Source organism: Centropristis striata, chromosome 6 (genome assembly GCF_030273125.1).
Source record: "Centropristis striata isolate RG_2023a ecotype Rhode Island chromosome 6, C.striata_1.0, whole genome shotgun sequence".
Classification (NCBI taxonomy): Eukaryota; Metazoa; Chordata; class Actinopteri; order Perciformes; family Serranidae; genus Centropristis; species Centropristis striata.
This window is the reverse complement of record NC_081522.1, coordinates 22,062,850-22,085,670: the sequence shown is the minus strand read 5'-3', so window position 1 is coordinate 22,085,670 and position 22,821 is coordinate 22,062,850. Positions and strand designations below refer to the sequence as shown.

Sequence of the window (22,821 nt, the reverse complement as noted above, 5' to 3'; positions counted from 1 at the left end):
ATCAATGCTAACTCAAAATTGTGGTCGCAACATTAGCTGACATTTCATAGCGGCGTTACAATCGTGCCAATTCAGCACATTGAAGAAGTTAGCAGAAGTAAGGATAAAAAGTGATTACAATGTGAAATTATAAGTTAGTACAACTTACAGTTGAGTTGACAAAAATCTGAATTCAGAGTTGAGCAAACTCAAAAACAAAACTTAAAATATTTAGTTTAATTGTCCAACTTATAATTTTATCGAAGTTTGTTGCCTTGAAATTTTGAGTTCACCCAACTTTTCTTTTTCTGCAGTGTAGGGATGGCAATGAGTTAGCTGCTTAGTTCAGACTGAACTATTAGATGGGTTACCCTGAAATTCACTACAGACATTCAGATGTCCCTGTGGTTATCCATGAATTTTCCCCTAGTACCACCATGTGGGTGATTTGTAGTTTTGATCGAAATGATCTCAACATTGTGTAGTACTTGGTTAATGAGGAAACCTTAATAAAAGGCATTCCCATCAGCCTCACTTGCTGCACATTGTGTTAAATGCTAATCAGGAGATGCTAGCATGCTAACACACTAAATGAAGATGGCGAACATGGTTTACACCTGTAGTGGAAAAAGTATTCAGATCTATTATTTGGGTAAAAGTTCTAATACCACACTGCACTACAAGTAAGAGTCCTGCATTCAAAACTTACTCAACTAAAAATACAAACGTATCAGCATAAAAATGTCAAAAGTATCAAAACCAGAGTTAGGGTTATGCAGAATGTACCCATTAGATTGTTATTCTAAATATACTATTAGATATTTTGTACTGCATTTACGTAGGCAGCATTTTTGTAGAGATAGGGTTCATTTTAACAATTTAATATACTGTTATGAGTTTGAATAACAATCTAATCACTTTAAATCATATTTTTTTTATGAATTTCGACCTGAAAAGTAAATAAAGCTGTCAGCTAAATGTAGTGGAGTAGAAGTATAAAGTTACATAAAATGAAAATACTCAAGTAAAGTACGAGTACCTCAAAATTGTACTTAAGTACAGTACTTGGGTAAATGTACGTAGTTTCATTCCACCATTGGTAAATACTAGACCTGCTTAACATTGACATATTAGCCCCCGACATTGTGAGCATGCTAGCATGCTGACATTAGCATTTAGCTCACCCTTACAGAGCTGTTAGCATGGTGGGAGATAGTCTGGTTTTAGACAAACAAGAATAAAATCTCAGCAATCTCAATGTCTCATTTAGTTTACAATGCGTGTCTCGATAATAAGTAATGGAATACATAATTCATTTGTTTTATTTATGTTTTTCTTATTTTCTGTTGGAGTGGGGTACAAGGTAAGGATGGTTGACAACTTCATCGTACATGTTTTTGTCACTTTTATTTATTTATTTATTTGTTTATTTAAATTTGCCAGTAATAGGTGCTTCGGTACAGTGTGTGTCTTAAAAACAAATACACAAACAAACAAATATTACAATTTATAAAAACTATATTTCCTCATATCCATAAGTTTTTTTTATTAGGTTATTTATTTTTAAGATCATTGAGATGATATATACTGATTTAAGATAAGATAAATAAGATAAGAAATACTTTATTCATCCCAGCAGAGAAATGTAGGTGTTCCAGCAGCCAACATACACACAACACAACACAACACAACACAACACAACACAACACAACACAACACAACACAACACATGTATACATACATATGCCACCTATACAGAACATGAGCCCACAATAAATAGCCTAGTATAGAAGAAGTGGAATGGATGGTCCATGTGCATTAATAGCTGTTACTCATAGATAACAGTTACAGCAAGTGTGCAAATATACAGGTGTGTAAATAAATAAACAGGTGTGCAAAAAAACGTGCAAAAATACAGTTTGGTAAATAAATGGTAAATTTACAGAGGACTGATGCAACAAAACAGATGAAAAACAATTAAATTAATGTGAGGTGCATTATACAGCCGAGGCATACACTTTCCATGTATAAAAGTATTAAAAATTCAAGAAATTGCAGAGGTAATAGAAAAATTGTACTTGGTATTGTCCAGATATCATGTGAAATAGCATTAAAGAGGCAACTGAAGGATGTGTCACAGATAGCGTCACACTATCTGTGAACTGTATCTCCACTTTGAAACAAAACGAGCCGACCACAATCTTGTGACCTGAAAACACACTTACATCCAGATACCAATAGTGTGAGAATCTAAGCTTCCTCTGCTGCCTTATTATGACCTCATAATGAAGTAGATGAGGGCTGCTATCAAACTCTTAATTTAGACTAATAATATAATTGAATCTAATATCATGTTAGGGGAAATAGAGCTTTACGGTAAATGAGTAAATGAAGTTAACATTTACTGAATATCTAGCAGTCATCAATAACAGCTTTGTAGCATGTGATTGGTTTGCAACATGTGATAGTTATGAAAGGTTGGCCTCCCAAAACAAACATTTGGTGTTAGAATTAGAAAGAAAGGAGGCTTGAAAAGGCAAGACGTAAGTAAGCTATGCCCTGAAGACTGGATTCCAACAATTCATAACCTCAGATTGCAGAAATTTGACTTAGGTTTTAAACATCAGGCCACAGCAACAAGTAAGTACGGCACTGAAGGATATCTGCTCTCTAGCTTAACCCTTTATCAGGCGAAGAACCGTATTTGGTAACTTCAGTGGATATCCCAAATGGTAATATTTCGAGAAAAAGGTTGCAAATTTACTAGATTAAAGTGGCAAATCTACAAGAAAAAAAGTCACAGATTTACAAGAGAAAAAAAAGGGGGGAAGCTACTTTAAATAGCTTTAAATCTCATAAATCTGCATATTTTTTTCTCGTAGACTTGCTACTTTAATCTCGTAAACTTTTTTCTAAAAATATTACCCCCCCCTCTACACATTCCACAGTCCACATTCTGGCTTTATGTAAATTTACTAGATTAAAGTGGAAAATCTACAAGAAAAAAAGTCGCAGATTTAAGAGATTTAAAGTGGCAAATCTGCGCAAAAAAAGTCACAGATTTACAAGAAAAAAGTGGGAAAAAAGCAACTTTTTTCTCCCAGATTCACCACTTCAAATCTCATAAATCTGTGCATTTTTTTCTCGTAGATTTGCCACTTTAATCTCGTAAACTTTTTTCTCAAAATATTATTTTGGTATGTTTTTTTTACACATTCTGGCAGTATGTAATATCCTCCAATATTCTCTAGGGTTGAAATCTGGAATTTGCAAGTATTTCAATGAGTGTCCTATTAAGGGTTAAGATGCCTGAAGAGCACTCTCAAGGATTTATCAAAGTAATAATATATTTTAATGCTCCTTCAGGCTTCCAGAAGGGCTCTTGTAGTAAGATTAAAAGATAGCAAAGAGTGTGTGTGTTTGAGAGAGACGGAGAAAGAGAGAAAAAATGTCATACCCTGTGTGAATGGTTATGTCCTACCTACCAGATGCTGGTTGGTCAGCTGCTGTTACTGTTATAATTGGGCTCACATGAGCTGCTGGTGGGACTCATTCAGTCAACAAGCGCAGCAGTCTCATGTCTCTGAACTCTGCTCCTTCCTATCAGACTGCCCAGCCCACCTCCCAGCTCTCTCCCTTTCTCCCAGACACTCCTGTCCTCTCTTGATTCACTTCACTTATATATATTTTTTTACTTTTCTGTTTTGTTTTCGGGCTCAGAGAAGCTGAAGCTGACATGGCTCCAGAAAAGGACAGTAATGGCCTTGACAACTATGCATTTGCAGTAAGTAGTACTTTTAATTATTTTTCTATCGGTAAATGTTTTAAAAAAGACAAACTTTAAGTGTTCTTCTTAATTGTAAAGCTTACAGCTATTTATGTAAATATAAATGTAGAACATGTCTAAGTGTTACTTAGTCATTATTTCTCCTCTTATCACTTAACTGTATAATACATGGGGTTTGTCTTTTGGTACCACGGTAAAAACGGGATGTTTTTCGTCAGTTAATAATTGACAACAGACAGAATAGCTAGCAAAGTAGCGTCATGGAAACATACGAATGTACTTGTTTGCATTCTTGCTCCTCCAAGCTTTAAATGTCATTATTGAAAGGATAAGTCACATGCTGTTTAAATAAATAAAAAAACCAGAAGGTTTCAGTCCAAATCAGACTTTTGTAACATAAATACAAAGATTTTTTTGTGTAAGAATTCTTGAATTCTCGAGATTCACACAATTGTGAATGAGTGTTTCAGCATTCCATTGTTGTTATTGTTGTTTTGCAACTTGACCCATATACCAAATCGCCACAATGCAAAAAACAAAAATCTGCAGCATGCCAACAGTTCAGTATCCTTGACTGACCTCTGTTTGTCTCTCTGTCGGACTTACTGAAGCTTGAAGGTCGCTTTTGTGATCTACCTGACTCAAAACATGGAGAAGAAATGGACTCGTCCTTGGAGGGAGACAACAACAAACTAGCGTACTGCGTGACAGATGTTCCTCCCTGGTACCTGTGCATCATTCTCGGCATCCAGGTATGTGAGAAAAGGGGTTTTAAAGCCGTGTTTGACTATATCTCTTCAGTAAAGCATGATTAATGTGCAGTTGCTTGATGTTATATAACAATATAAACATGACTACAGTGTCACATGAGGGTTTCTGTTTGACATTTCCTTCACGGTTGGTTAGACTTGGTTTTACAGCTGGGATAGTAAAGTCACTGAGAGTTTGTTTTATGTATAAAGCAGCTGCAGTCAGTCAGACCTTCCTCTGAAGATCTATTTTAGTTGTATTCGCCAATAAAACATTATTTCCTCTTTTACACTATCTAATGGCTTATCTGAATTTTAATCTGTTATTCGGAAATACATTTAATGCGATGAAAACAGATTATTCTGTCTGTACACAAGCAATTATGTTACTTTGAATCAGTTCATAACATTGTGGGTGACCACAAGATAAAAAATCTCATTACACTATTCAAGTAAGTCAGTGCTGTACTGAGTTCAGTGGAGCTCTCCAGGGTATGTTATTTTTTATTTATAAATCACTCATTGACCTGCCAACCCATGATATTTTCTAGTTAGCTTACCCAAACTCCAGGGTTGTTGGTCAACCCATAAACTACACTGTAAGACTTTGCTGTAAATGTACAGTCAAATTCTAACAGTAACTTGCTGTATTATGATTGTACAGTATATTGCTTTGAAAACAATGCATTGTTGGAGTTATCATGATTGCTCAGGCATTTCAATGGTCAAAATGATAGTTTTACAGGAATTTACTGTTTTCAGCTGAGCAGGTCTGGAAAATAAAGTTGTTATTTTTGAAAAGAAGAAAAGTTTTATTTTGTTTCATTTTAGTCTGGGCTGAAATAATCACAATGTGTTGTTTTTTCCAGTGAAGCAAATATAGAGTTTTCATGGATTAGTTGTAACATAATTTAGAGTTAAACATTTAAACGTCACCCTATTTTTTTCTTCGTTACGAGACAGTTTGTCAGTAAACGGACCTTTATTTCTATAAAACAGTAGAGGTACTGTAAATTTTACAGTAAATTACTGGCGAAACTGCTGCCAATAATTTACTGTAATTTTACAGTAAATTGTTTTACAGTGTATGCACACTTATGGTTGTCTAGCCCTGTGTTCATTTCCTCAAAAAACAGCAGTGTTTCCATTAAATTCAAATTTTAAAATTAAAGAAAATGTGAATTAGGGACAATACCATCAACTGGTTTAGAACAATTAAACAAAGCTGCATAAACATACTTTTGTCAGAAGATGGCAGTGTGATGTATTGCTGTAGGCTATAAGTAAACAGTCAAAGAAGTAAAATATTGTAAAAAAGAGGTTGCTAATCGGACAAGTTTGGCCATGAGAGAAAATATGTCTTCCGGAATTAGATTCAATTGGGCAACTTAAAATTGTCAGCTCGTCTTGACTGGGAGAGCGGAAACAGCTGATCAGTCATGTGAGTTAAATGTTTGCTATGTCAGAACTTATTTGGAAAAAGTGTTTCCATCTCCTGCTTATCACATTTACTTTTTTTTCCCCCCAAAAGACAAAACAACACCTTAGGCAAGTGTAAAAACTTTTATGCCCATTTTCCAAGATTTATTGAATTCTGGTGTTTCCATCAAGCTTTTCTCATGCAAATCTTAAAAATGTGAATAGAAATGTATTGATCGAAACGCAACTCTCGTCAAAATAGGCACAACAATTATATAACTAAATATTAGGTTAGAAATTACAATTTTTACGAGATTTAGGGTGACTTCCAGTATAAACCACACACACTTCTGGTCCTCTATCCAAATATAGAAACAGAGACAGAACATTTTGTTGGAGTAACAGCTACAGACATTGACAAAGTATGTACCTCTATTATCTAACAGTCCTTTACAGACTCTATACCAGACCTGGGCATTGGGCGGCCCGCGGGCCACATCCGGCCTGTTGCCTGTCCTTGTCCGGCCCGCGTGAGGTTTAGAAATTAGAAATCGATATAACCGCAGTGCTTTTATTTTGAAAAAAATGGCAAACATTAGCATTAGCACTAGAGCTAACAATCACTTTTACTATAGTTAAGACAACAAATATAGCCACTAATATATATGACAGAAGAAAATAAACTTTAACAAACCTTGTTTCCTGTCAGTCAGCCACTATAGAAGCCTTTTGATACTTTATATCAACTTTATATGAATAACTACGCACTCGTTATTATTTACCGTTCGTTTTTAATTTTTACCGTTCTACCTGTTATATCCTGTCACTAACTTTCAAAATAAAAGCACCAGTTTTACACTGGACGGCACCTTTTCAAAATAAAAGCATCACAACATTGTAAAACACCTTGAAAATGTACAAACATGAAAAACAAGCTATATAATACAAAAACATAAATAGGAAGCTTGCTAAAGGTCATTTACTGTTGTGTTTAAAATACATTGAAAAGTGATATAGTGATTGGAGTATTTACTACTTTTTACTGCTATATTTGATTTACTCCACATTAACAGTCTCATCATAACATGTGTTCCTATCAGTAGCAGCTCAAAACCAGATAATTTACTATATTTTATAAAGTGAGTACATTAACATTGAGCTGAATTCAGTTCCGAGTTTTGGTCCGGCCCCTGCAACCTTCGTGGTATTGGTCATGTGGCCCCTTTGGAAAATTAATTGCCCACCCCTGCTCTATAGGTATTGCACTTATACTTGTTCAGTGTGCCACAACTATGTACAGATATGTTTATGTTGCTTTTGTGCTGTACATCAAACATAAACTCAGTGTTTCTCTTTCCCCTGTTCTTGCTCTCTCAGCACTGTTTGACAGCGTTTGGAGGAATCATTGCCATCCCGTTAATCTTATCTCAGGGGTTGTGTCTACAGTTTGACGGCCTCACACAGAGCCACCTCATCAGCACCATCTTCTTCGTCTCTGGGATTTGCACTCTGTTGCAAGTGACCTTCGGCATTAGGTAAGGACGTCAAGGAGAGGTAGTTTATTAGCAGGGAGATGTTTTAGGACAACATAATCTAATCCCAGGGCCATTTATATTCACACTGCAAAAAAGCCAACTTGTATTTTTTGGCCTAAAACAGTGATTTAAGTTGATAAAACTTGGAAATATAAATCACTGACATTTAGGGCAATAATGTTAGTTAGCACAACAAAGGAAGCCAGTTGTCTGCTCAAAAACAAGTTTGTGAGTTGTTGTTACTTATATCTTTAAGTTGGGGTTCGAAACAAGGGACAATAGTTCTGCTAACTCTTATTTCTTTGTTGTGAAATGCTGGAGAGCTAACACACAAGTAAGCAACCATTAACTAAATCTATTAAAATTATACGGGAATTTTATTATGAGTTCTGCTGTGTAGTTTCGTACATCGTTTGTTGGAGAAGGCAACCTGCACATTTTCAACATTTAAACACAAACAGGTTCTTGGTCATTAGCGAAAGCTAGCAGCTAACTGATGCTAGCAGCTAACTGATGCTAGCATCGCTGCTTGTTACAGCTACAACAGTAGCCGTTAGCGTATCAATGCTAACTCAAAATTGTGGTCGCAACATTAGGTGACATTGCAGAAGTTAGCAGAAGTAAGGATTAAAAGTTATTACAATGTAAATTATAAGTTAGTACAATTTACAGTTGAGTTGAGGAAAATCTGAATTCAGAGTTGAGCAAACTCAAAAACAAAACTTTTGTCCAACTTAAAATTTTATCGAAGTTTGTTGTCTTGAAATTTTGAGTTCACCCTTCTTTTTTTTAAAGTGCACTCATTCAACAAGATAGATCAGTTCAGTTCCTTATTCATGTTGTGTTGGTTTGTGCTTCAACACAGAAATCCAGCAGTGACGCAGGGTGCATTAAAGTGGAATTAGCCATGCTGCTCCTTCTGATTAAACAAGCAGAACAGAATGACCTCTCAGCTTTCCTTCTTAACCTCTTTTGAACTGTGAGGCTGGCCAGAGTTGGCGTGCAGCCTTAACCATGAACAACACAGTATTCTACTGTGTGAGTGGGCACAGCTTCTATTTCAGGGATTAGCAGAGGGAAAGTAGAGCTTTTACATCAAGGGGCTTTCAGATGTTATGGTATTTTTTAGTTGTGATGAGGAAAAAATGGGTCAAAGAATGAATTACGTATTGACATAACTGATGGTTATAATGCATGTTGCCTTATACTGCATAAACTTGCCACAGCTTTTATATATACATATATATTTAGCATCAAAATCATGGAAAGTATAATTAAGTAACAACCTTTGGGCATGAAAATTGAAGCCAATGTGGAAGTCCCTTAAACCGGCATTCCTTCTAATAGCCAGCAGGGGGCGACTCCACTGGCTGCGAAAAGAAATCAGATTGCATAGAGGTTTATGAGAAAATGACTCTACTTCTCATTTGATTTATGACCTCAGTAAATATTTTACTCATATGTTTATGGTGTCAATCACTAGTTTTAAGTCTTCTTCGATACAGCATGGTGTTTATTTTGCAAATTGTGGTCCCATTTAGAGTAAAATAGAAGACGTTGCTACCCAGGTGACCTGTGTGTTTTCGTCTCAGAATTTGCCCCTTCCATAGTGTTCATGAAATAACTCATTAAAGTTAATTGTAACATTGTCTTGTTCACACCCTTAGGAGTGGGCTATTTAAAAAAATAATCATATGCACCCTGCTAATCAAGTTAGCTTTCTGGTACTATAATTAATTGAACACTGGTCACTTCGGCCTCAGAAAAAAATCATAGTGACATCCATAACACAAAATTGGAGGCTTCGAAATTATTTCAAAAACCAATGGGTGACGTCATGGTGGGCTACTTCCAGTTATTAGATGCAATCTATGAATATAACACAAATAGGATATGATACATTCTGATATAATCGGCCCAGTCTCACTCACAACTCGCTTTCTCTTGGCCCTTTGTGTCTGTTCCCGATGCACAAGGCACCCTTTAGTGTCTGTATGAGATTCATCGAGCTTTCCATTCCATTCACTCCACTGTAAACCCAACAATGTCCGTTCAGGATGGGAGAGTAGGGTGATGGGTGCGTTGAACAAACAAACAAACAAACAAACAAACAAACAGACTTTCACTCAGGAGACTGGTGTTCAAGTCCAATGTGGAACCAAGAGTCGGTGTTGTATTTGGAGTCAACATGCTTAACTGTGACTGGTAGCGCTAAAGTAGTTGTTTTTAACCCTTAATAGGGCACTCGTTGAAATACTTGCAAATTCCAAATTTCAACCCTAGAGAATATTGGAGGATATTACATACTGCCAGAATGTGTAAAAAAACCCATACCAAAATAATATTTTGATAAAAAAGTTTTCGAGATTAAAGTGGCAAATCTACGAGAAAAAAATTGTAGATTAATGAGATTTAAAGTGGTGAATCTGGGAGAAAAAAAGTTGCTTTTTTCCCACTTTTTTCTCGTAAATCTGCAACTTTTTTCGCGCAGATTTGCCACTTTAAATCTCTTAAATCTGCGCCTTTTTTTCTTGTAGATTTGACACTTTAATCTAGTAAATTGGCAACTTTTTTCTCGAAATATTACCTGAAGTTACCAAATATAGTTCTTTGCCTGATAAAGGGTTAAGCACAAACCTGGTCTTTTGCCCTAACCTAAATCAACTGGTTTCAGTGCCTCAAGTTAAGTATCAGGGTCACACAGATGAGCTAGGATGAGAACGCATTGATGTGGTATGATGCAAAACAAAGACTAACAGCATTCCTCTCACATAGTATTAAAGCTACTCAGTGTTAAGTATCTCATGACATACATACAGGAGAAATTATGTCATGTAATACATTTTGTTTGAGCCAACTACAAACTTCAACCATGTTTTGTTGCTCTGATCTTGCACATCTTTGTGCAGACTAGCTGAGTATTGGTGTCGCAGTAGGATTAGGGCAGGAATTTCCATGTTATTATGTTTGGAATCTAGCTCTTGCTAAATCCACATTCCCCTGGCTTAGCACTGTTGCTTTCTTGTCTCCCTCTAAATACCTGGAGGTCAGCTGTAAGGAGAACAATCGGTACGTTTAATGGCACACTGGTCCAGAGGCCAAAAGAAAACAATGTTTTTGTATCCCCCTAGGATAAAAACACTATAGACTCCCATGAAAGGAGATTTTCTAGCTGTGTGTCTTAAGCATTCCCTCAAGTTTAACAATATTGCTGACTATTCTGACTGAAAGAGTAAGTAAGTTCTGCATCTGCACTGCAAAAAAGCCAACTTGTATTTTTTGGCCTAAAACAGTGATTTAAGTTGGTAAAACTTGGAAATATAAATTATTAACATTTAGGGCAATAATGTAAGTTAGCACAACAAAGGAAGCCAGTTGTCTGCTCAAAAACAAGTTTGTGAGTTGTTGTTACTTATTCTTTAAGTTGGGGTTCAAAACAAGGGACAATAGTTCTGCTAACTCTTATTTCTTTGTTGTGAAATGCGGGAAAGCGGTGAAATTCGGTCATTCAAATCATCATCAAATCAAACTTTATTTATATAGGGCTTTTTTCATACATAGAAATGTAACACAAAGTGCTTTACAAAAAATAAAGATAAAAACAGACAATAAAAATGACAAAACCCACCCCTCCCTCCCCCACATACACACATACTAGCAAAAGCTAGCGGCTAACTGATGCTAGCGGCTAACTGATGCTAGCGGCGCTGCTTGTTACAGCTACAAGAGTAGCCATTAGCGTATCAATGCTAACTCAAAATTGTGGTCGCAACATTAGCTGACATTTCATAGCGGCGTTACAATCGTGCCAATTCAGCACATTGCAGAAGTTAGCAGAAGTAAGGATTAAAAGTTATTACAATGTAAAATTGTAAGTTAGTACAACTTACAGTTGAGTTGACAAAAATCTGAATTGAGTTGAGCAAACTCAAAAACATAACTTAAAATATTTAATTTAATTGTCCAACTTAAAATTTTATCAAAGTTTGTTGCCTTGAAATTTTGAGTTCACCCAACTTTTCTTTTTTTGCAGTGTGCTACAGTTTGATGTGCAGTGAGCAGCATAATGACGATGATTACATAGCAGATGACTTTAACTAAATTTCCCTCTGGTAGCCTGCAGCAGTCAGCCTTATCAGTCTCTCCACCTTCACATGATTTGAATCAACCATTTCATCATTATGTCAGTGAAAGAAACGAGCTACACACAGAATCCTGAGGTGGACTTGAGAGTAGTTGCACTTTTGTTGAGCAAATCTAACCTTTCCATCATACTTACGTTGTTGATTTATCTGCTACTCCAAGGTATCTTGCAAAACATGTGACATCAATCATGACGATATCTGATGATGTACACTACCGGTCAAAAGTTTTAGAACACACCAACTTTTCCAGAATTTAATTGAAAATTATGCAGTTTAATGTCTCAGTGTACTCTGAAATTAATGCACATTTGCAACATTTAAACTTCTTTATTGAGCACGATAGTGTTTTGAAAGTAAAAAAAGATTCAAAATCACATTTTATGTTGGACTAAAGGACTAAAAAAAGACACAAAATGACCAAAAAAAGACACAAAATGACAAAAAAAGACACCAAAAGACACAAAATGACTTACAAAGACATGGAAAGAATTAAAAAATGGATAAAATAGCCCGAGACTCCATACAGTTAAGTTGTTAACCCATTTCTTGTTCCCTGAAAAAGGCCTACTTGTATAATTCTGAAATGTACATTATTTTTCAGTTTTGGTTAAGCTTACCTTTTTTTATTTACCTCTGGCAGTTCACCACTTACCTTTATACCCTTTCAAGCTGTTCATTTGACTTGAACTGCTTGAATTTCAATAAAAAACTGGAAAAATTGGGGTGTTCTAAAACTTTTGACTGGTAGTGTATAATCTGCTTAAAATGCTTTTATCCTGACATCTCTGGCTCCCTTTTCATAATTACCCTCCTGATGTCTCTTTGACATTTCCAGACTGCCAATTCTCCAAGGTGGTACATTCACATTGTTGGCACCATCCATGGCAATGCTGTCCATGCCAGAGTGGACGTGTCCTGCTTGGACCCAAAACGCCAGCCTAGTCAACACGTCCTCCACAGAGTTTATGGAGGTGTGGCAGAGTCGAATGAGAGCAGTAAGTAAACCATATAATCTTTCTAGGGACGGTTTACTAAAGGAACTTTGGTTGACAGCTGGAACAAGATTGCTTTTTTAAAATGGTATTTTATTCAAACGTAATGGCCCACTGGTCGGTTTTGAACCTGAATGGCCTACACAATTCAAGTGTAAACAAATAAGAAAAAAAATGGGTAATGCTTTATATTAAGGTCCTTGTAATAACCATTAATTAACAAGTAATATGCTTATTAACATTATTGTGTGTTTATAAGCTTATATAAGTGTTAATAACGGCATTACAAACACCCATGACCCACCCATTATGTCTTTGCCATGCCTTTATTAATCTTATTTTGTTTGCTTATTGATATTAAAATATACTTTATTGCTCATCTATTATAAGTTAACTATAAGTTAACTATGCTTTTTGCAACTACCGGATCTAAAGCGAGAACAATGCCTTATTACTTGTTAATTAATGGTTATTAAGGACCTTATTATAAAGCGTTACCAAAAAATGTAAATGTAAAATGTTATCCATTAAAGACTGTTTCATTGCAAACTCTGAAAAGTGTTGCAGATAGTGACATGATAGCAAACACATTTTACTTAAAGCTGCAGTAATCAATATAAGATTAATAAAGGCATGGCAAAGACATAATGGGTGGGTCATGGGTGTTTGTAATGCCATTATTAACACTTATATAAGCTTATAAACACACAATAATAATAATAATAATAATACGCATCTTGTAAGGACTTACAAGGGCCTTATTACTGGTTAATTAATGGTTATTACAAGGACCTTAATATAAAGCGTTACCCAACATTTGTAACAGAAAGTGGCTATTGTGGTAGAAATAGTTTCAACTTGCAGTGAATTAAAGTGATTCCACATTTGATGCCATCTTACTTGTCTTTTTTCAGCTGCAGGGCTCCATTATGGTGGGCTCCCTCTTCCAGGTGTTTGTGGGTTTCTCTGGCCTCATCGGCCTCTTCATGCGCTTCATTGGACCTCTCACCATCGCTCCCACCATCTCTCTCATTGGACTGTCCCTGTTTGACTCAGCTGGTACCAGTGCTGGCAACCACTGGGGCATTTCTACCATGTGGGTAAAATTCCCAAACACTGTCTTTTTAACCCATAAGAACCCAGACCCAGTTATCCTTAAAGGATGTGTTCTATAAGTGGACCACATAGAACACATTTCTGATGTTTAAAAAACAAACAAACCCCCAAATGTCAAAGATCTGTGATGTGACATATACGTTACAATGGGCGTTTATGCTATTTATGTTTATGATATTTATGTTTATGATATTTCTTATTTTAAAATAGAAAAAAACTAGACACATTTTCTGCTTACAGAGACACAAATTTGCCTTTTTGTTTGCATCTCCATAACATATATCAAAATTGTGACTTTAATTTGTTCAAGAAATATGATTAGAACAAGCTAAATGCAATACAGGACACCCTATTAACGGATATAATTGTTAAATGGGTTTAAAGTTAGCCTCGTAACAAAAAATAAACTTTTAAAAATTAGCTACTTTTTCACATTTCTGTTCCCAGTCACAGCCACATTTTGGAGAAGTCACTTCTTCTCAAAGTCACATGACCACCACACCAGGGCGTTGAGTATACGTCAATTAGGGACTTAATGAGTTAATGTGAAGCATAAAGCTGAATATGAGAGATTATAGAAGATTTAAAGTGTTTGATACACGGGTGTCACCATTGGTTCTTATGGGTTAAAGTGCAAGAAAACCCCGAAAAAAATGCTGTTTCAAGGCTGGAATTATCTTATTTTCTAATTTCAAGGTCTTTTTGAGGTCTGTAAAAATAAATTCATGCAAGTTTTATGCATTTCTGCCAAAAATAGCTTTACTTATAAGTTATGTTAAATCTGCTTCCTTCCACACACACAGCACCGTTTTCAAAAAATAATAAGACCTGAAATCTGTGTAAGTCTTAATCTCTTGGCAGGTCAGGGAAATCTATTAAAAGTTCCTTGCCAAAGAACCTGCTAAATTGCTCTACTTTGCCTTATGTTGGTTAGAACTAGTCTTAACCCATTTAGGCCTAAAACGCCTGGAAAAAATTATTTTAAACCTATATTTGAGAGCTTATATTAATATTATTATTTATTAAATCTAACTACGTTACAAGTTGACAAGTTGTTTAATAACAAGTTAACAGGAAGTGCCTGTCAATTAAAAACGGACTAATTCTATTGTGTTGGATTCATTCAAAATTCTCTTGATTTAGAATTACATACACATAAAGATTATATTTAATGTGCTCAAAATAAGTAGATTCTATCTCAAACATTTTTATATTAAAGTTACTTAAACCAGTAGTTCTCAACCTTTTTGAGTCGCGATCCCCAATTTAACATGCATGTTGTCAGCGACCCCCGCTCACTGAACAGAATCTTACACGCACAGTTCAGATCAACCAAAAAAGAAACAAAATTACCACAAAAAGACACAAAATGACTAAAAAAAGACACAAAATTACCCAAAAAAAAAACAAAATGACCACAAAAAGACACAAAATGACTAAAAAAAGACACAAAATTACCCAAAAAAGACACAAAATGACCAAAAAAAGACAAATGACCAAAGAAGACACAAAATGACCAAAAAAAGAAACAAAATGACCAAAAAAAGAAACAAAATGACCAAAAAAAGATACAAAGTGATCAAAAAAGACACCAAATGACCAAAAAAAATACACAAAATGACCAAAAAAGACACAAAATGACCAAAAAAAGACACAAAATGACCCAAAAAAGTCAAAAAAATACGAAAAAGACACAAATTGACCACAAAATAATTTAAAAAAGACACAAAATGACCAAAAAAAGACACAAAATGACCAAAAAAAGACACAAAATGACAAAAAAGACAAAAAAATACGAAAAAGACAAAAAAAGACACAAATTGACCACAAAATAATTAAAAAAAGACACAAAATGACCAAAAAAAGACATAAAATGACAAAAAAAGACACAAAATGACAAAAAAAGACACAAAATAACAAAAAAAAAAGACACAACATGACCAAAAAGACTAAACCTATATTTGAGAGCTCATACCTGTGGCTTTTATAAGAAGTTTATTTGTACAAACCTTCAATAAAGTTTTTTTTTTTAAAAATCAACGTGTTGCATTGCAACACTCCCACATGTATTCTGCTGCATTTCATTGGCCAAGAGAGCGAAAATAGGTGGAAAAAACTAAAAGATATTACAAAACGCAACCGCTTTCCCGGCTTAAATGGGTTAATGAAGCTCCAAAGTACTGCAGCCCTACTAACACACTTCCTTTTATATTGTGAATAAATTCTTCTGTCTCTGCCTCACACAGGACGACAGCACTGATCATCATGTTCTCTCAGTACCTCCGTCACATCGCTGTGCCCTTTCCTACATACAGCAAGGAGAAAAATCTGCACACCTCCCGAGTCTACGTCTTTCAGATTCTCCCTGTACGTATCGAGTTGTCAGTCTGTTCAGGATTGAGATATATGTACTAAATATTGCATTAAGACTTTATTTCTTGTTTATGTGTCCACAGGTGTTGCTGGGAATCACTTTGTCTTGGCTCATCTGCTACATTTTGACAATCTACAATGTATTTCCTACTGAAGCAGACCGGTATGGATACCTTGCCCGCACTGATCTAAAGGGAGACGTTATGAGCCAAGCTCCCTGGATCAGTTTTCCGTATCCAGGTAAGAGACTGCCAACCTGAAGTGACTTTATAGTAATATAATAAAAATAACACTGTAAACAATTGTCTTGTACATTAACAGTAAAATGCTGGCAGCAGGGTTGCAACATTCTACTGTTAATTTTAAAGTTCCCTTACTGTTATCTACTTTACACTATGGTACTGTGATAAAACCACATAGTGAATTAGTAAAATCCTGCATTTAATTTATTTTTACAGTAGACTAAAACAGCTATTCTCAACCTTGAGGTCGGGACCACAGTTGGGGTCGCGAGATGATTTCTGGGGGTCGCCAAATCATTTTGGAAGTCAGCTCTGTCTCCACTGTGTTAAAGTGTTCATGTGTTAATGTGTTTTAGTCTTTTTGGTCACTTAATGTCTTTTTTTTGGTCATTGTGTGTGTTATTTGGTCATTTTGTGTCTTTTTTTGAGCATTTTGTGGTCAATTTGTGTCTTTTTGGTAATTTTGTTTCTTTTTTGTGTCATTTTGTGTCTTTTTTTGATCATTTTGTGGTCAATTTGTGTCTTTTTGGTAATTTTGTTTCTTTTTTGGGTGATCTGAACTGTGTGTGAGATTCTGTTCAGTGAGCGGGGGTCGCGGACAACATGCATGTTAAATTGGGGGTCGCGACTCAAAAAGGTTGAGAACTACTGGACTAAAACACAGTAAGGTGCTGAAGCTAGTTGCAATATTGTTGCAGTATACAATGCAGTCATTTTCTGTAAATAGAGCATATTTATATATATTTATATGTCTGAAAGCCAATTACTATGAATTAAGCACTGTCTTCACTGTAACCTCAGTAATTTTAATATACCATATACTGAATGAGTTATTTAAGTAAAATACAGCCATTAAAAATGTGTACAAGAAGAGACTTAGAAAATATCATATATATATATATCATATATTTTATGGGAAACGGCAAGCTACCTATAAATATTGCCCAGAATGCATTGTTTTATACAGTATAATAACTTTTTATTGGAAAACAGTATGTTACTGTCACAATTTGGCTGTTTTCTTACAGCAATCTGTTACAGTGTAATCCAGACACAAGGGAGAAAAAAAAGCATGATATGCACTGTCCTGATAGCAGCCATGGCAGTTAAAAAAGGCGTAATTAAATTGTAACATTGGTCCGATGGCCCAGTAGTCGGAAGAAATTATCTTTCTCTAACCCTAACCAAGTGGTTTTGTGTCTAAACATAACCACTCCTTTACCACCGTGTTGCGGTAACATGCAGGCAGTCACTGGCCTCTAGTGTGTATTTTCAAAATATTGGGCCTAGAGGTGTGCCAAATCGTATTGGTCACAATAATGTCAGTATTTTTTTTTTATGGTTAAAAAAAAAGCATATCATGATATTGGCAACGTTCTTACTTTTTGATGTAGTGGTTAAAGTTGTTTTAATCCCAAAAAGCTACTTACTCCCTGTCGCTAAACACATGCAGCTTTCAAAATAAAAGCACGGTGTGTTAAGAGAATCCACCACAGAATTTACAAGAAGACTGTCAAAATAAGATTCCTTAAATAAAACGTACGAGAACCTTTATTCTCCTTTACAAAATTTCATTAAAATATGCCCCCGGAATCACAATTTGGCTGTTTTCTTACAGCAATTTATTACAGTGAAGTTAATAGGAAAAGGTTTTACAGGCTTCAGTCATTCTCTTTCCTTATGTTTGAATCCAAACTTAGGTCAGTGGGGGATGCCGACTGTGAGCCTGGCGGGGGTCGTCGGCATCTTGGCTGGTGTGATTTCCTCCATGATCGAGTCTGTGGGCGACTATCACGCCTGTGCCAGGCTGTCTGGGGCTCCACCTCCCCCTAAACATGCTATCAACAGGGGGATCGGCATCGAGGGCCTGGGCTGCCTGCTGGCTGGAGCCTGGGGAACAGGAAATGGTACCACTTCATACAGCGAGAACGTTGGAGCCCTCGGGATTACAAAGGTACACTGTAAAAAAAGATAAACAATAACTACTCAATAAAACTGAGGCTACAGATTGCACGCAATATTATTTATTAAATCTAACTACGTTACAAGTTGAGTTAATAACTTAACAGGAAGTGCCTGTCAATCAAAAACGGACTAATTCTATTGTGTTGGATTCATTCAAAATCCTCTTGATTTAGAATTACATACATATAAAGATTATATTTAATGTGATCAAAATAAGTAGATTCTATCTAAAACATTTTTATATTAAAGTTACTTAAACTAGTAGTTCTCAACCTTTTTGAGTCGCGACCCCCAATTTAACATGCATGTTGTCCGCGACCCCCGCTCACTGAACAGAATCTTACACGCACAGTTCAGATCACTCAAAAAGGAAACAAAATAACCACAAAAAGACACAAAATGACTAAAAAAAGACACAAAATGACCCAAAAAAGACACAAATTGACCAAAAAAGACACAAAATGACCAAAAAAAGACACAAAATGACCATAAGAGACACAAAATGACCAAAAAAAGAAACAAAATGACCAAAAAAAGATACAAAGTGATCAAAAAAGACACAAAATGACCAAAAAAGACACAAAATGACCAAAAAAAGACAAATGATCAAAAAAGACACAAAATGACCCAAAAAAGACACAAATTGACCAAAAAAAGACACAAAATGACCAAAAAAAGACACAAATGACCAAAAAAGACACAAAATGACCAAAAAAAAACTAACAAAATGACCAAAAAAAGATACAAAGTGATAAAAAAAACTAACAAAATGACCAAAAAAGATACAAAGTGATCAAAAAAGACACAAAATGACCAAAAAAAGACACAAAATGATTAAAAAAAGACACAAAATGACCCAAAAAAGACACAAATTGGCAAAAAAAGACACGAAATGACCAAAAAAAGACACAAAATGACCAAAAAAACTAACAAAATGACCAAAAAAAGATACAAAGTGATCAAAAAAGACACAAAATGACCAAAAAAAGACACAAAATGATTAAAAAAAGACACAAAATGACCAAAAAAGACACAAAATGACCCAAAAAGACACAAATTGGCAAAAAAAGACACGAAATGACCAAAAAAAGACACAAAATGACCAAAAAAAGACACAAAATGACAAAAAAAGACAAAAAAATTACGAAAAAGACAAAAAAAGACCAAAAAGACTAAACCACATGAACACTTTAACACAGTGGAGACAGAGCTGACTTCCAAAATGATTTGGTGATCCCCAGAAATCATCTTGCGACCCCAACTGGGGTCCCGACCCCAAGCTTGAGAATAGCTGACTTAAACAACTGCCTCAAAATCACGGAAGCATTTACATTTAATACATTTTATCAAATATATTAAGTCAAATGAAATGACTACAGAATGATTTATTACAGTGTAAGACGAGCCTGAGTTATTAACTTCAACTGGTATATTTGTAGATTAGTTTAACCTCTAAAACTTTCTTTTGTCGGTTCTGTTTGCAGGTTGGCAGTCGTATGGTGATAGTAGCCAGTGGAGTCTTAATGGTTGTCATGGGTGTGTTTGGTAAAGTGGGCGCCATATTCACCACGATCCCGTCGCCTGTGGTTGGAGGCATGTTCATGGTCATGTTTGGTGTCATCTCTGCAGCAGGAGTTGCTAATCTGCAGGTACATGTTCTTAAAGCTCAAAGTAACAATCTCAAAGATTTTTATTCAAATAAATGTCTGTTAGGTCACTACCTATCACCGTAACACAATGGTGATTCAAACTTTGGCCTACTGATGAGAACCCCTGCATTTACAGCATTAGGCCCACCCAAACTGGATATCTGTGGTAACATTCTATTTAACCCTTTATCAGGTGAAGAACTATATTTGGTAACTTCAGTGGATATCAAACTGGGTCCCCATGTCTCTCTGTTTGGTCGTAGAACCACATGGATTTTTTCCAGCTAATCTGCAAAGAAAAAAATTGCTAGATTTATAAATTTACTAGATTAAAGTGGCAAATGTACAAGAACAAAAATCGCAGATTTAAGAGATTTAAAGTGGCAAATCTGTGCAAAAAAAGTCACAGATTTATGAGAAAAAAGTGGGAAAAAACAACTTTTTTTTTTTTGCAGATTCACCACTTTAAATCACATAAATCTGCAAAAAATTTTTTATCGTAGATTTGCCACTTTAACCCCCTAGCCCGGATGTTTTTTTTTTTTTTTTTAACACATTCTGGCTGTATGTAATATCCTCCAATATTCTCTAGGGTTGAAATTTGGAATTTGCAAGTATTTCAATGAGTGCTCTATTAAGGGTTAAAGTGGTGAAAAAAAGTTGAATTTTTCCCACTTTTTTCTCGTAAATCTGCGACTTTTTTCGCGTGGATTGGCCACTTTAAATCTCTTAAATCTGCAACTTTTTTTCTAGTAAATTTGCACCCTAATAAGGGTTAAAAATAATAAGCAGAGCACACCCAGCAGTTGTTAGTCTGATGGAGAGAACCCAACAGTCTCTTTCTTCAACTCACTCAACTGTGTGTAAAGCGGCATGTTGTTGGTTTTTATTTTTAAATCTTTGCAAGTAATTGGCTAGTATGGCCAACAAACACAAAACAGAGCGATAACTACAGACGATGAAACTGAAAAAAAATGTGAAAGTGAGCGTGAGATCCAAAAACACACTGATGATCATCATGAATTGTTGCAAGAATAAAATGGAGATCTTCGAGATTGAAACATGCTTTTTAGCGAAATTTATTTATGTTTTACTTGAATATGCATGACAATATTACTAACGTTTATCATTTTTCATCACATTTTTAGTATACAGATATGAATTCTTCTCGAAACATCTTCATTTTTGGCTTCTCCATGTTCTCCGGTCTGGTCATTCCAAACTGGATATTTAAGAATCCCAAAGCTATTGCTACAGGTACGTGAATAAAATGCCACTATATACAGTACAGGCCAAAAGTTTGGACACACACCTTCTCATTCAATGCGTTTCCTTTATGATTAACTATTTACATTGTAGATTCATCGAAACTATGAATGAACACATATGGAATTATGTACTTAACAAAAAAAGTGTGAAATAACTGAAAACATGTACGTCTTATATTTCAGATTCCTCAAAGTAGCCACCCTTTGCTTACTAGAAAATAAGACGTTTTCAGTTATTTCACACTTTTTTGTTAAGTACATAATTCCACATGTGTTCATTAATAGTTTTGATGAATTTACAATGTAAATAGTCACGAAAATAAAGGAAACACATTGAATGAGAAGGTGTGTCCAAACTTTTGGCCTGTACTGTAGCTAATCAATATTTTTTACATAAAAAGCGTCCTACTTAAAATTGATAATTTTATTTTTTTTATTATTCCATTCTCTTATGTTCAGGTGTTGTTGAGCTCGACCAAGTACTGCAGGTACTTCTGACAACCAGTATGTTTGTAGGAGGTTTCTTTGGTTTCATACTGGACAACACAATTCCAGGTATTTATAGCAAAATAACATAAAAAAAAAAAATGCAATGCATAATCTTGATAATTTGACCAGAGATGCAGCACAAATGTCAAGTGAAGAGTCCTCATTGAGTCTTCAGTAGACCGTAATAGACAATTTAACACATTTAACATGTGTCCAACAGGATCAAAGCATGAACGAGGCATCCTGGCGTGGAACAAGGCTCACGAGGACGACTCCGGCAACACGCTGGAGAGCGGAGAAGTCTACAACCTTCCCTTCGGCATCAGCTCCTACTTGTCTTCCTCCTCCTGGCTGCGCTACATACCGTTCTGCCCTCCCGGAGAGCCCCGCTCCCTGGACGGATGCAGAGCAGACACCAGTTCCCTGGAGCCGAAGCAGCCACTTGGAAACCCAGAGCCTTCACCCATTATCATTGGAGTTGCCCTGTGAGTTGTGAACTCACTTCATCATGCCATTTTGGGGATTTCCCCCCCAAAAAACAACAAAAAAACATCAGAGGCAGCTTAGTTTGGACCACCTGTCCTTTGTTAAAGACACTGTACTGTAACAACATGGTGCAAATGTGCTTTTTGGAGTCACATTTGAAAATGATATATGGACTCTCTTATATAGGGAGGGGGTTGGGTTAGTGTTAGTTCAAGTCGAATTTTTTTGTAAATTATTAATGGTAAAAAGCAGAAATTTATATATAATCTTAAAGACACTTTATTATGTACAGTAATTTGTATTCACAGAGTGTGCCACTTGAGTATAAACGGTGATTTCTTGGTTTGCTTTTGCTTTGTTTTATTAGATTCCTTTAGTTTTATCAGTCTTACAATGCAATCACAACCAGGTGCTAGTGAAGAAACACTGAAGAAAGATGTGAATGTAAGAAGATCCATGATGTTCCTCAGCATATAAATCCAGCGTATAGTTTCATATATATATACAGTACCTCATGTTTGAATTAACTTTGCTATGACAATCAATATCTTATTAATTGTGTCATAATCAGTACCTGCACTTTACCTATTTGTGGCAACAGTTTGTGACAGGATGTTTTTCTCAGGC

The 22,821-nt window shown here is 35.5% G+C and overlaps 1 protein-coding gene across 1 annotated transcript; it reads left to right on the top strand.

Moving 5' to 3' along the window:
• Window positions 1-579: 579 nt before the first annotated feature.
• On the top strand, window positions 580-22,799 carry slc23a4 (solute carrier family 23 member 4). The gene is made up of 13 exons (XM_059335610.1): window positions 580-662; window positions 3,700-3,763; window positions 4,378-4,518; window positions 7,312-7,469; window positions 12,450-12,609; window positions 13,521-13,702; window positions 15,969-16,089; window positions 16,179-16,335; window positions 18,038-18,291; window positions 19,787-19,951; window positions 21,100-21,208; window positions 21,679-21,774; window positions 21,929-22,799. Exons 1-13 carry the CDS (start codon window positions 586-588, stop codon window positions 22,195-22,197), a joined length of 1,953 nt encoding a protein of 650 aa, XP_059191593.1. The 5' UTR covers window positions 580-585; the 3' UTR covers window positions 22,198-22,799.
• Window positions 22,800-22,821: the final 22 nt, after the last annotated feature.

What these genes read in the sequence shown, in the direction of transcription:
- slc23a4 (XM_059335610.1), top strand. Translation starts at nt 586, where the DNA reads ATGGTTTACACCTGTAGTGGAAAAAGTATTCAGATCTATTATTTGGGT. An exon ending in AATACCACACTGCACTACAA is followed by an intron (nt 663 to 3,699) that starts GTAAGAGTCCTG and finishes TTTCGGGCTCAG; the next exon opens with AGAAGCTGAAGCTGACATGG. An exon ending in CAGGAGTTGCTAATCTGCAG is followed by an intron (nt 19,952 to 21,099) that starts GTACATGTTCTT and finishes TCACATTTTTAG; the next exon opens with TATACAGATATGAATTCTTC.